Consider the following 14,741-nt stretch of genomic DNA (forward strand, 5'->3'; position numbering starts at 1 on the left):
TCATGCCGTCCGATATGCCTTCGTTAAGTGTACTCTTTCCAGTTAGTGTGAGGAGCCCAGATGGATAGAAAAGAAGCCATGAACTGTAAGGGAGCAGAAACACAAGCCAGGCAGAAGGACCATTCAAATTCACCAGTCACTTTCTCAGGCAGCTCTAGATTCTCATGGAGTAGTTCAATTCCAGCAATGAAACAGCCTCCTGAGTGCAGTATACACAGACCTGCAAGGAGACGGAGAATACCCATGGCAATGGTGGGATACTAACAAAGGGCAAAGGAACTGGCACCTCCAAAGATAGATCCCAAGTAGCTCAATTCCGCTATTATGGTTTCTGGGATCAACAAATTTCTCCATAAACTGCCCACTTAGTGTGAAACTCGTGTATTTTGTCACCATATCAAATGACTCTGTCATTTCTGGTGGAGCATACCAAGTGTGGTTTTGGGTATAGTGATCCACCATCTCCATATTCCTTCTGTGCCATTATATCAGAAAAGTGCATCATTATAAGTCTTTCATCTGCCTCATCACTAGTTAAGTCTTCCCAGATGTTTTTTTTTCAAATCACTTGAATTTTCTTGAACCGGACTTCAGTATTAATACCAAAAGTCTGTGCCAATTGAGGCTGCCAGGTAGATGGTGTAATGAGGCTAAGCACACAAGCAAGTACAAATGCTGTTCTGGCATCAGGCTGCTCACCTATCCTCTTGCTCCACCAGCTTCACCCTCAGCTCACACCACATGATGCACTTTCCTGAAGAGCCCGCCCCTCCATAACTTGAGATGGGAACTTTTGATTCAGAAATGGTAGAAAGAAAACTGAACCAAGTTTTGGAGCATATGCAGGCAGGACTTAATTGTGGAATAAGTAGGGCTTCTGTTGAAGGATAACAGAACTGACAGATGAACCAGACAGCTTCCCTAACAAAGGGAGATGTAAGATTTTAATTGATGGGCTGGGCGGGCTGGGCCTGGTAAGTTCCCACTGACCCAGGGCATGACTCCAGACACTGTCATTTGTATGAGACTCAGCCACCAGGTGGTAACAGTAGAGTCCCCCAGGACCTGCTGTTGGTCCAGAACCTGGCACCAACATCCTGTGCAAATGTCCTGCCTTGTGGCTTGATCTGGGTCTTAGAATAGCACAGAGGACCTTGTGTGCTTGTGCTGCTACAGCTGGTGGAAAAGCCCAAGCATGGGGTGAAGAAAACACAGACCAGCTCCCGCCAGCAATCAGTAAGTCTCCAAGCAGAGCTGAGTGGAATCTGACCCACATGCTAAGGCAGCAGAGGGGACAGAGGTTAATATGAAGACAGAGATGGCAAGCCTTTTCATTCCAGTCCAGTCACGATCAGACATCTGCAGGCCCAGTGAAGTTGGTGTTTTCAACAAAAGTGGCCCTCAAGTCCCCAAAATGTCAGCTAGCAAACTTTATCATTATAACCCACATCAGAGGTGTCATCCAGAGTATAGTAGGGAACCAGTAATGTATGCACCCAGCTGTGTGACCTTCAATTAGTGATTTTTAAGTTGACTAAGAACAAGTTATTCCCCTATTAACAATTCCATCTTGTGCAAATATTTGGCTTCTCTTTTCATCAGAGGCTTGGTGACAGGTGTTGAAAAGGGCACAAGAGTAGAGAAAAATGTGCTGTGCTACATGGATGACAGTTCATTGCACACAGGAGTTCATGTCATTGTCCCAGCCTTTTGTCTCCCCAAGTTCTCAGAATCATCAAGTAAACTGATCATGCCTCATCCTTGAGTCCTTGTTCCGAGTGCCCTTGTCTCAATTCTTCAGAAAATACCCAGAGTGTGATAGAGAGGAGGGTGAAGGATGCTATCCTTTGACATGATTTCTCCCCACAAAGGTTCCTGCTCTCTACAAAGGTCCTCAGTGTGGAGATGTTGAGATGGTGGAACCTTTAAGAAGTGCGGCCTCATGGGAGGCAATCAGGTCATGGGCACCAGCCTTGAAAAAGATTAATGCAGGTCTCATGAAACTGGGTTGGTTCCTGTGAGGATGGGCTGTTGAAAGGGAATCCGGCATCTCTGTACTCCACTTGGCACTCACGCATAGGCTCCGAGTGCTATGATCTCATTCACCATGAGGCCCTAACCAGAGCCAAGCAGAAGCCAGCACCACGCTCTTGGACCTCCATAACTGTGAGCGAGACAAACCTCTTTTTAAAAAATTAAAGTTCCCAGGCTCAGGCATTTTGTTCTGGTAGCAGAAAAACTAAGACAAAGGATGAGTGCCAAACCAGCAAGCCCCTGCAGCCCCCCACTTTCCTTTCCTCTCCTGAGTCCTAATTTCCATGTTCCCAGATGCTTACCAATTCCATTCTGGCACACAGCTTGGGTATCATAGGGAAAGTGGACCAGATGCAGAACGAGCATGTGAGCAGCAGCAGTGAAGTCAGGGGACAGTGGAGGTCCCTCCCACCATGCCTTGAAAAACAGAACCTGGCCCTTCAATTTCTTCCTGTACTGCTGAGAGCTACAATTGCATTTACAGACAGTGACACCAGTGGCTGCAGAAACCTTAGCCACCTTGTTTGGTAGCACTTGCCATGAAGAAAGTCCCCTGGTAGGTACTCACACAGTCGTTGTAAACTACCATACACACCTGAATGGTCAGGTGTATCTCTGAACACTGGGAGCAATCTGACTTTGCACAGCAACGGGGCAGTGTGTGCTGAATAGATCCGTGACCCACCAACCTCAGGAAAGTAGAGATGCCTGTGGAAAAGGGACTGATTCCTCGGTGGCCCAAGTTACCTGATCTGCCATCTCCATGGAGACTTCCAGAGAGCTCACTGAGCTTTTGGAATTTTTGAGCTCCCCACAGAGGGTTCCTGAGTCCTGCCCCCACCCGCTCACCTCTCCTTAGAGCTCTGCATTCTACTCTAGTCTTTCACTAACCATGGGAGGAGATTTCCATGCCTCTGTGGAGAAGAGAAGCACCATTTATCTTCTTATGCCTGGAGTAGGGCCAACTGTGATGGCAGTTGTCTGTCTGCCCATAGTGAAGCCACAGGGCCCTCCCCAGCTGCAAGGGGGTGGGTGACAGCTCATCCCTAGCAGGGATGAGTGAACTCAGATGCCAACATGATCACAGACCCATAGAGAAGGGCAATTTCAGATCCTGGAAAAACATCTCACATGCACACAGAGTTGTGGACATGGGACTCCACAATGGAGCCCTTTATTTCTGAATTGTCACACTGCACTGACAAGGTCACTTGGGTCACAGGCACTTGGGTCATGGTGGAGTGTTGGAAGAACAGTGGGTCAGTGGGTGAAAGCCGAACTATACCCAGTGATGACTGTTTCATGGAGAAGAAACTCGGCCACAGAACAGAATCCCTCTGGTCCTGCTGTGCTGGATGAAGAAGAGGAAGGGGTGGTCTGCGCAGAAGCGTGGAGTGAACCTCAGGCACCGCATCATCAAGACGGCACCTGTGGCAGCCGCAGCCTCTGTGCCCTCCTCATTGACCTCCACAAAGGACTTGTGCACGACCTTGGACAGATACAAGTTTCCCTGGGATGACATTCCAGAAAAGTCTGCCCTGGCCTGCTCGAAGGCATCAGTCATGCCCAGACTGCAAAGGACTTCCTCCAAATCATAATTTTCCTCTAGTTTAAACCGAGGGAGGAAAACCTCCACCTCCTCTTCGTCCATCTTGTCCGGCCTCGTCCACTCTGTGTATTTCTCATAAGTAAGTTCCTTCTCCACCTAGAAGAGAGTTGACAATGTGAAGACCTAGCACATGCTGTCACACAGGGCCATGAGTGATAATGCAGATCCTCCACGTTGTGAGTGGCATCCTCACTTTGGCCGTAGGTGATGCTAGTGGTAACAAAGGGAACTCGGCAGAGCTCCCCAATAGCTCAGCAGGAGAGCTTGCCTAGCTGTGCACGGTCCTGGGTTCCACCCCAGCACACGCACAAATAAAATAAATAAAAAGTTAACTGGGAACAGGGAAAGCTGCCACACCACAAACCCAAATGCCCTCCTCTTGCCATCATGGCTCCATCATGGATCAGTGCTCCTTACCGTTTTCAAGTCAATGTGTTCATCAGGGAGCATGATGATCATATTCAGCTCCTCGCTGACATAGGGCAGGACCAGAATCTTGGTGAATATCTGCCCTATATAGGTCATTTTAAAAGTAGACTTCTTAAACATCATTTGCACAGGCTTCTCCTCATTCTGTAAGGAAATGGACAACTGTTAAATAGAAACATGACCCAGCTGGCACATTGGTCAAATCCCACAGAGGTGGCCCCTGTTGGTCCCAGGAATACTTTCTCGAGCCAGCTTCTAGGACACGCCATGAGGTTCCTCCTAAACCCAAAGTGTCCTCCAGAGGCCCTTGTGTTAAAGGTTTTATCTACAGTGTGGAGCTATTGGGAGGCGGTGGAACCTTTAAGAGGCAGGGCCTAGCAGAAGTTAGGTCATTGGGGCATGTCCTTCAAGGGGACTATGAGACCCCGCCCGCTCCTCTCTCCTTCATTTCCCTAATCAAGGTGAGTGGTCTTGCTTTATCACTTGCTCCCACCTTTGCCATGCACAACCCCCATGCCTAAGAGCAATGGGTGGGCCTCACCATGGATGGGAAACTCTTAAAACAGTGAGCCCAATCTGTTCCCTTTATAAGTGGATTATCTGAATATTTCATACATGGACAATGCTGACTAACAAACCTCCAAACACTGAGGTGTCCAGGCTCATCCCCAACACCTTTCCTGGTAATCTCATCCAGTCTCATGACTGTGAGCATAATTCCCAAATTTACATTTCTAGCCTGAACCTCCCCCTATACTCTAGGCTCATGTATTATACTGGTTGCTTGACACCACACTTAGACCAGAAAGAAGGTGCTAGTGTGACACATGACTGTGGGCTCCTTATATCCCTTTCCTTTTCCACCTACACCTCTGTCCATCCCAGTTGACAGTGATGTCATCCATCTAGATAAAAACAGGGCTGGGGATGTGGCTCAGTGGTTAAGCTCCCCTGATACCCAGTAACAAAAATAAATAAGAAAAGAAAAGAAAGAGAGAGAGACAGAGACAGAGAAGAGCAAGCCATGGTGTGTGTCCTTGACTCAAGTCTATCTCAAGAAAAGGAAGGAGGGAAGGAAGGAGGGAGGGAGGGAAGGAAGGAGGGAGGGAAGGAAGGGAGGGAGGGAGGAAGGTAGGGAGGGAGGGAGGGAAAGAGCCATGGTGTATGTCCTTGACTCCTGTCTATCTCTTGTACCCTGCATCTCACTCCTTAGCAAATTGCAGTGGCTCTACCTTTGAAATACAACCAAAACCTGATCTGTTGTTCTTTCTTCCACTGCCATCAACCTACCCTAGAGTACAGAGATGACCTCAGAGGGTCCAGTGAAACATAAGTCAGATCACACCTGTCTGGCTGAACCCCCTTCCGTGACACCTCTCTCCTAGGAGCAAGATCGGAAGTCCTCAGTACATCCTATAATCACAAGCGCTCGTCTCCCACTCCTTGCCCTCTTCACCTCACTCCCTTTGCTGGCTGCCACAGTCACAGGGGTCTCCATGGCAAATCAGGTTCCTTCTGTCTTTCCCCTGCCAGCTCATCCCTGGAATCTAGAGAGTGTATCCTTTGCCTGTTTCTGGTCTTTACTCAAATATCACCCTCTCAGTGAATGCTTCCTTGACAGATCTGTCCTGCCACTCTACCCCCAAACACAACTCCCTGTCTGCTTACTTTGTGTCTCTGCAACACTTACCACTGCCTAATAACTACTATTTCTTATTTAAGCTTCTGGTCTCTCCCTCAGGAAAATGTAAGCTTCATGAGGCAGCCATGCTCATCTAGTCAATACCTGGCACATAGTAGGCACTCAACTAACATCTGCTGAATAAATGAATAAACAACCTGATGAGCAGAAATACCAAAGGGCCAAGAAAGATTAACACATCTTCTCAGGAGAAGCTGCATTTATCACCAGTGCACCCTTAGATTGTGAGAAAAAGAGGACAGTGACCACATCCTATTCAACAATTCCACTCAGTTTGGGACGACTCTGTAGTTTGACACCAGCAGCCACTATGAATTTTCTTAATGCAATGTGACAGACACAACTGAGGGACATCATACTTCTCTGGCACACTGCACCATTCTGTATCAAATGGAGTAAACCAAAGACATATCTGCTGTCACTTTCTGTCTCCACCTTGTCGGGTTTGCCTGAACTAGGTCTCAGCCACAACAGTTTCCTGTCCTTGGCTCCTTAGTCGTGTCCTTGGCTCCTTAGTCGTGTCCTTGGCCAGAAATTGGCACACTTTTTCCATAACTGGCCAGAAAGTAAGTATTTTGGGGTTCATGATACACATAGTTCCTATTCCAACTACTCAGTTCTGTGTTGGGGCATATATAAATAATAAGTATGTGTTGTACCAACAAAACTTTATCTGAAAAATAGACATGGGCTGACTTTGGTCCACAGGCCTTAGGGTGCTGACCACCCCCCGTTATTCAATTTCTCTGTATTCCAATCTAGGACCCAAAGCCTCCAATCTTATAATAGAAAAGAATCCAATCTTAGTAATTTAATGACTCACTAAATATATAATTATGTTAGTAATCTTCATTTCATTTAGAAATGAGGAATTAAAATCCAAATCCTTATCAACTCTGTGCCCCTGGAGACACCCTCCCACACACACTATGGGCTGGTACAGTCAACCCCTGCTGCAGCTCCATCCTCTCTCTCTCTGCTGCAGAAAGCAAGGTGAAATCTTCACTGTCCTGTATCTAGCAGAAGCCACAGGACAGCGGCTCTGCTTTCCCTCTGAATACAATGGTAGAACCTCCAATGAAGGCTTTTTGCTCTCCATCTTCAGTCCTTCATGCTCCTTCCTGCCTGGACTGTGGAGGCAATCACCTGAGCCCTCCTGTGAGCATGAGGAAGGAGCCACAGGCTGAGGGTGGCAGAGCAGGGAGAGCTGGTTCCCAAGAGCATCACCACAGTGCCACATCAGCCAGGGTTCTCCTCACCTCCAGACCTCCTGGGTGCTGAGGTGAGCTGTGAACTGAACTACAGAAACCTGGGGTTTCTGTTGCTTGCAGCTGAATGAAGCCCTAACGTGTATCTTGTTAAAGATGAATTTCCATGAGAGACAAATCATATTTTTAGGAGATAAAAGGACAGTTCATTTCAGACAACACAAAATGTGTGTCTTGAGAAACTGAAGGTTCAGATCCGAGTGCGCCTGGAAGATCTCACTTAGGGTCAGTGATCAAGGACACACTGGAATGAGTCCATTCTGTCTGCTTTGGAGTATATGTGGAGAAAAAAAAAAACAATAAACAAAACCTCTACAATTAAAGACTTAAAAAAAATAATAAACTGGATTCTGTGAGAGAAATACCAGGCCATCAGCAAACAACACCTTCTAAGCTGGAGATGGTTAAACTCAAGAGCCTAATTCTGTGTATGCACCCCTTTGCTTGTTTTTTAATGAAAATATGTACTGGTATTATCTTCATGACCAAAAGAAGATGAAGATCAGTGATTGGTTCACATTTCCTGAGCACCAGCTACAAGCCAATCACCTGTAAGACAGCCATCTGCCCTGGGATGGTTTTTCAAGGAGGTGAGAAATCTTTCAACCACTGCAGTGTCTTGGTGAGACCAGCAGGGGGTGTGGTGACAGCTTAGAGAAGGGCTTCCAGAGGGGAGACCACTGTTAAGAAAGGAGTGTGTAGGTACTGAAGAGAATGGGGGAGGATCCAGGTCCACAAGGACCCTCATACACCAAATTTGGAATTTGAATTTTCTCTCAAAGTTCTAAGAAGCCAAGAAAGATCTAAAGTAAGCCCAAGATCTATACCATCAGATTTGCCTTGTAGATTAACAACACACCAGAGAAAGTATGGCAGGTGACAGTAGAGGGGGCCCCGACCTGAACCCTTGGTGACATACAAAGGAAGAGAAGCAAGGCTTGGGGAACTCCTTGCTGCAGGGCTACCCTACTCCATGTAAGGCTCCATGTTGTGGCCTTCATGATCTAGAAACCCACATAAACACAGGCACTATGTCCAGGAACCTCCTTTGTTACTGTGCAACATTCACCTTGCTGACTTTAAATGGTCTCTCCTCAGTGAGCTTTTTGTCAAACTGTTGATCCCAGTTCCCTTTGAAGTAGATGGCATTCACGAGAACCAGATTAGTGTTTGCACTCAATGAACCTGCAGACAGCAACTCTGGAATTTTATCTGAAAGGAAGAATTAAAGAGCCAGTTAGCCAAGAGTTTGCTGATGGGTACATCAGGGATGATACGGAAAAGGGGCCGCCTCCTCGAATGGTCAAGTACAGAGATAAAGAATCTCACTATGTCCTTAATATTAAAAGGGGATATTTGTCCTCAAAACAAAGCAACAGCCCTGGCACTTGGGAAAAAAAAAAAAAAAAAAAACACTTTGAAGTTCTGGCAAGAAAAATACCATCATTTCAATAAAATATAAACTGAACAAGTAGATTTTAGTAAGTAAATTCATACCACATGAGATAGAAAGAAATGATTGGTGCCCATAACTTAAGAAAAGTACTTAAAGTGATTATAAATTTAAACTTAAGTGTTTGAGGAGCTAAATGTTTACCCATTAATGTTTAAACATTACACTATATACAAACACACATATATGTGCATGTATGTATTGAAGCATCATACAGTTTTATTATTTTTGGTACAATATTTTGAACACATTTTTGTACAATATGTACAATTTTGTTATTATCAGCTAAAATATTTAAATTTTTAAAAACAGTGGTTACAAGATGTTCTTTACAAATGTACAACAGTTTATCTGGACATGGCGGTACATGCCTGTAATCCCATTGGCTTGGGAGGCTGAGGCAGGAGGATTATAAATTCAAAGCCAGCCTCAGAAACTTAGGCCCTAAACAACTTAGTGAAACCCTGTCTCTAAATAAAATATTTTTTTAAAGTGCTGGGAATGTGGCTCAGGGTTTTAAGCAACCCTGGGATCAATCCCTGGTACAAAAAAAAATTTTTTTTTTTAGAAAGGACATTATACATTAAAAAACACAGGTAAATGAGGATACCGCCAAGCAACTTGCAATAATGAATGAAAAATGTGGAGCATGAGAGCTCAGACTAGAGAGGATACAGCTGAGACCTGTCATGTGAATTTTTCTTTTGGTAAAAAGAAAGAACAGCCAACAACAAAAAAGTGTGGATTGTTCCGGAAGAGGTATGCTGACTATTGGAAAACATCATGGATACACTGGTAAGAGCAGGGAGAAGCTAGAGAAAATGTCATTCATTGACAGTATTTTAGAATCAGATTTTTAAAGTCTACAATTATTTAGAGAACAAAAAAAAATCATTCTTGTTTATATTTGACAATCTTGTGAAGGAACTGACAATAAGACTGATTTAAATACTATTAAAAACAATAATTGGCTAGGACTGAAGCTCAGTGGGACAGCATATGTTCAGCATGCACATGGTCCTGGGTTGTATCCCCACCACTGCAAACAAACAAATAAAAAACAAAGGAACAACAACAACATCATCAACAGCAACAAATAAAAACTATGTTTTTACCTTCTGTCTTTTTAGCTACCCAGGTGTTTATGTGTTTTCTGGACTCTTCTGCAGCATTCACAAAGTCAAGCTGTTCCATCTCTGCTTGGTAGAATTTGTGGCAGGAATCTTTAAAAGACTAAGGCAGAGCAATGTAATTCATTGATTCCAAAAATAATGAACACCAACAGCCTACTTCTTTAATGTACCAAAGCAGAAAATCAAAAATGTGCTAATTTAAAGATGTAATTTACAAATAAATATGTAGAATGAATCTAAAATCCAACTTCTCAGTTTTTGAGCATCTTTAATATACCGAGTATCAAATAAACTTTTATGAATGGCTGGATCTTCATAGGAGTTTCTGAGCCTCAACAAGGTTAACTGGGAGGACACTGAGATGCAGTAACTGGAGAGAGGGTTAACCCACCAAGAGCCACTCCTCTGCACTCTGGAAGAAGAGATTCTGATCACAGAAAATAGAAATGGGGAAAGAAAACATTCTGCACCACCCTGCCACCACAACTTCCTGTGATAGTAGAAAAATCAGCATCATCCAAAGTAGTGTTACAGGTGACCACAGAACACCTGAGATCAGGACCATGCAGCTGGAGAACTGAATATTCTGTTTTATTTTATTTTAATTAATTACACTGGAATGTAAATCACTATATGTGTCTAGAGATTAACAATGCTGAACGTCTCAGTTTTGGGTAGTGAGCAACTCTGAAAAACCTCCAGGGCTGTGCGTGTGGCTCAGTGGTAAAGCATTTGACCAGCAAGGGCAAAGCCCACAGTTCAGTCCCCACACTACAAAAAAAGAAAGCAGAAAAAAAATTCAAAGTATTTTGCTAATATATCCTATGAACATATAATGATATTGATGAACACCTACATTTTACCATATTAAAGCAGAAAATCTATGGAACATAAGTGGGCTGAAAAAACTCATTGACAATGCATTATGAAATTATTTCTTCATCTTTCTTTTGAACAGCTTATGGCTCCATATTTAATTCCCCTTTATAAGTCAAGATTTCACATTTCTCCTTCAGTATAGCACACACATAGTCATTAGGAACACAAGTTCTTTGATTAATTAGCTGAGTAGCCTTAAGAAGGCTAACTAGTCTCTCCTAGACTCCTCTGTAGCATTCAGAAAGTCAAATGTAAATGAGACAGCAGGGGCTCTAGCTCGAGTTACTCTGAGGCCCAGCTGAATTATGTTCATTTTGACTACTTTATCTAATATTACTGAATTCTCAACATACTGCAGGCACTGCAAAAGGAGAACTTCCATTTCATTCTCACAGCGTTCTTGCTTTTCTCTTTTGAAAATTTTGAAATCTTTCAATCTAAGAAAGTAGTCTGAAAGCAAACTGGTCACTCAAATATTGATAACTTGCCCCACCTGTGGGCGATTTTTACAACTTTTAAACACATTTGGAAATAACTATCTGCTATTCAAGTTACTATTCAACAATGACTAATCAAACTAAAGGAATAAGAAATTATACATCGTGGTTGGTACTGAATTGTTGGAATGTTAAGTTAATGGGAAATAATTGACAAATATTTCTAATCTCCTTATTTTATATATCAATGTCAATTTTTAAATATCAGTTTTTTCCTAAAATATCTACCAAAAAAAAAAACGACCTTGAAAGAAAATTAAATCAGCCAACCATGTGAGTGTGTTGGAATTTTTGTTCAAGTAGAAGACTTAAAAAGGGTGATGATATCTATAAAGTAGCTAGGACTAATAAAATAAGTAAAACAGGTTATAAAATCATACTGTGATGGGCTGGGGCTGTAGATCAGTGGTAGAGTGATTGCCTCACACATGTAAGGCACTGGGTTTAATTCTCAGCATCACATGAAAATAAATGAATAAACAAAGATTGTGTTCATCTACAACTAAAACAAATTATACAAAATCATAACTGTGATGTTCTTACTGATATTTGAGACCATGCTTAATTGTGTGCATTTTACATCACTTCCTTTTAAAAGTTAATGTAGTCTAAAACAGGTTTGAAAAATGAGGGCAAAAAATTACAGAAAAGACTGAAATCCCACACACATAAAGAACTCTTATCAGTCAATAAGAAGAAGGAATATACCCCTACAGAAAAATGTTCAGAGAATATCTAAATAAACAACTTCCAAAAAGCATGTACAGGTTGACTATCCCAAAATGTACAGAACCAGAAATATTTTAGATTTGGAAATTTTCAGATTTTGTTTTTGCAGATTAGGGATTCTCAGATTGTACATGCTCGAAAAGCTTAAGTTCAATCTCATAAGTAATCAAGGTTCCAAGGGACAAACATGCAGCGGTGATCATGGTAGATGGAAACCAGCATTCTGCTAATATCCCTGGAGGGAATATAGAGAGCACTTTGGAAAGAAATTGAGTAATATATATTAAAATTTCAAAGCTCTACTTCCTTCCTCCTCCTACAAATCCATGTGGGAGCGACACATGACAAATCCACGTGGGAGCGGGAGCTACACACGCTCACATGCTCTGCTCGCGTGCCTGCTCACACACACACACGTGCACAAAAGTCACATTTGATAACACTGTAACCGCCCAGAGGGGTATGATCTAATACCAATCCATGAGCAAATGGCTTTCTATGTTACAATGTGTCCAACTTAGAATTATCAGATGATGGTTCCTAATAGTGAAGCAGGGCTGGGGATGCACTCAGTGGTAGAGCTCATGCTTATATCTGAGGTCTTGGGTTCAATCCCCAGTGCCAAATGGTGATGATGATGATGGCGATGATAACAACACTGAAGTAGAGCCACATACACTGAGATTCAAAGAACAAAAGAAATATATTGCAAAACAATATGTACTGGATAGAGGTATAATGCAGGGGAAATCACCACAAAACAAAATTTCTACATATCAAATCTACAAAAGCTTTTATTCTGGGAGGGATGACGGGTTGTGAGAAAAAGGGTGGTGAGGGCTCCTGCTATGCTGGCTTTATTTGCATTCTGCACAAGAATATACTCAGCTGTGACTTGAGTAGTTTTCTGTTTTTTTTTTTTAATGAAAGAGTGTAAACAAATACATAAGGAATCAAAAACCTGAGCAAATTCACAGCCCACACTTTCGAGTTCCCCTCCTCCCCACCCCCTTGCTTCATGAAAAACGAGTGTGACTTACTGAGAGGAAATCATAAGACTTTTCTCCAAAGAGCCTGTTGGCCGTTCTAAGCAAGTACTGTGTGCCAGTCTTGTTCACTTCAGTGAGAAGAGACTGGAAGCCCTGGTGGACATCTCCACCTCCACTGCTGCTGCTTTTGTTTAAAGAAAGTACCTGAAATCAGAAACAGAACAAAAACACACCGTTTCAGTAGGCCCTGACTGCAGGAAACAAGCAAACATAAACTTAACCTAAGAACTGGGCAGATCCTTACCACCATCCAACAAAATACAGAAAGTATCTCCAGTGTCCCTCCCAGGATCCCTCTCTGCACATTGTCATTATTGGTCTGAGTATAATCTGCTCTCCAAAAACCCAAGCTCTGTATCTGTAACCTAGCTAAAAATAGGGCAACCAGCCCAAACTCCCATTTCTGCCAATATGGGCTGCACCTGAAAATTATAAGGTGCAGTTTCTCCCCACCCTTAGGTCTGGGATGGCTCCGACCAACAGAATTCAGCAGAAGCACTGCTGTCCAGGCTGAACCTTAAAAAGTGTAGAAGCTGTCACATTTACTCTCTTGTATTCTGCAGCCATGATGGAAGGAAGTCCAAGCTATCCCCTTGAAGGAGGTCCTACCACACAGTTGCCTGGAAGAGAAGCAAGACACCACCCAACACCCAGTACCAAGATGCTAGATGTAAGAGAAGCCTCCTTGGCCCTTTCAATCCAGCTTCCCATTGCAACAGTCACATAAATGACCCCAGCTGGCATCACAGGGAGCATAACTCCTGTGAGGCCACTGACTCTGAGAAATGCTCCCCCTTTATTATTTCCAATCACTACATTTGGGGATGGTTTGTTTTGCAGCCATAGATAACACATGCACCAATGCAGAAATGTTCCACCATAACAAAAATATAAAACAAGGTGGTGCTGGCTTTGGACATGGGGAGTTTAGCAGAGGCTGGAGAAAAGGAATGAAATTACAAATGCAGAATGCAGAAAGAGGGGCCGGTGATATGGTAGGCACTGGCAGGAGAAGTGAAGATGGTCACCTGTAGCTACAGGTAAGATAAGAATTCTCACATTTGCCTAAGGTATCCAGGAAGTGTGTGTCTTCTTTTCACTGCCTAAGTTAGAGTATGGGAAGAGAGAGATGAGCTAAAGAAAGAACTGCTCAATTTTCAAGCAGAATTTGAAGGAACTATTTTGAATCCAGGTCTGGATGGGTAGAATATAAAAATGTTTCTTATCTCCTCCCTCACCAGTTGACAAAATAATTCTCAACATAAAAAATAACCTCAAGGTAAAGCTCAAATCCGCGGCCTCAGGAGCAAGGTCAAGATCCACTTTGTTCAAACCTTGGGACAATAAAAGCAGCATCTCAAAGACCCTCTAGACCAAGGGGCTTCTAAGCAGCTCAAGCACATTGCCCCATAGCACTCTTACTTCCAACCCATCACACTGTCCCGACTCACACGGGCTTGTGTGTGTGACTTTGTCCAGTGCATCAGGCTGTAACTTGAGACACAGAAATCCTACAATGGTTCTAAAGGAGTTGTAAAATATTGGAACTAAAGGTGAGACAGTTCAAAGCGAAGGGGAGCCATTGGGATCCTGACTGTCTTTTGGCAGGAGGAGGAATAGGAGAGCAACAAACGCGGCCCATTTCTTATGCAATAGGAAGGGAGCTGCCAAGAGCTAAGCCCAGAACGCACAGGGAAGTGCCATGGCTTGACATGTGGAGGACTAGGAATGAGTCCCAGGAAACCCAGGTGGAGCCAATCAAGTAATGTTCCTACCCCAAGAGCAGAGGAGACTGGCACACACACCTGGCTGGGTTTGGAAACTGCTCCAGTTCAGGGACTGCAGTGTGCTCACACCAGGGTGCTCAGCAGGGGTAGCATGTGCTTCCTGTCCACTCTCCATCCACAGCCCAGTGATACCCTCAGATATCCATCAAGAGCAATCCCTTTGGCATCTGAA

General features: G+C 43.6%; 1 protein-coding gene and 1 pseudogene across 3 annotated transcripts in view; both read right to left on the reverse strand.

Moving 5' to 3' along the window:
- LOC124989443 (claudin domain-containing protein 1-like) lies at positions 1 to 3,269 on the reverse strand (annotated as a pseudogene).
- Serpinb6 (serpin family B member 6) overlaps positions 3,184 to 14,741 on the reverse strand; it is a 25,065-nt gene continuing 13,507 nt past the window's right edge. For all 3 annotated transcript variants that reach the window (XM_047559368.1, XM_047559369.1, XM_047559370.1), the window contains exons 3-7: positions 12,774 to 12,926; positions 9,611 to 9,728; positions 8,112 to 8,254; positions 4,061 to 4,216; positions 3,184 to 3,739 (exon numbers count right to left, since the gene is read on the reverse strand). In XM_047559368.1, the coding sequence (XP_047415324.1) occupies positions 3,335 to 3,739; positions 4,061 to 4,216; positions 8,112 to 8,254; positions 9,611 to 9,728; positions 12,774 to 12,926 (975 nt within the window). In that variant the 3' untranslated portion in view covers positions 3,184 to 3,334. The remainder of the gene's footprint in view (positions 3,740 to 4,060; positions 4,217 to 8,111; positions 8,255 to 9,610; positions 9,729 to 12,773; positions 12,927 to 14,741) is intronic.

Source organism: Sciurus carolinensis, chromosome 7 (assembly GCF_902686445.1).
Source record: "Sciurus carolinensis chromosome 7, mSciCar1.2, whole genome shotgun sequence".
Taxonomy (NCBI): Eukaryota; Metazoa; Chordata; class Mammalia; order Rodentia; family Sciuridae; genus Sciurus; species Sciurus carolinensis.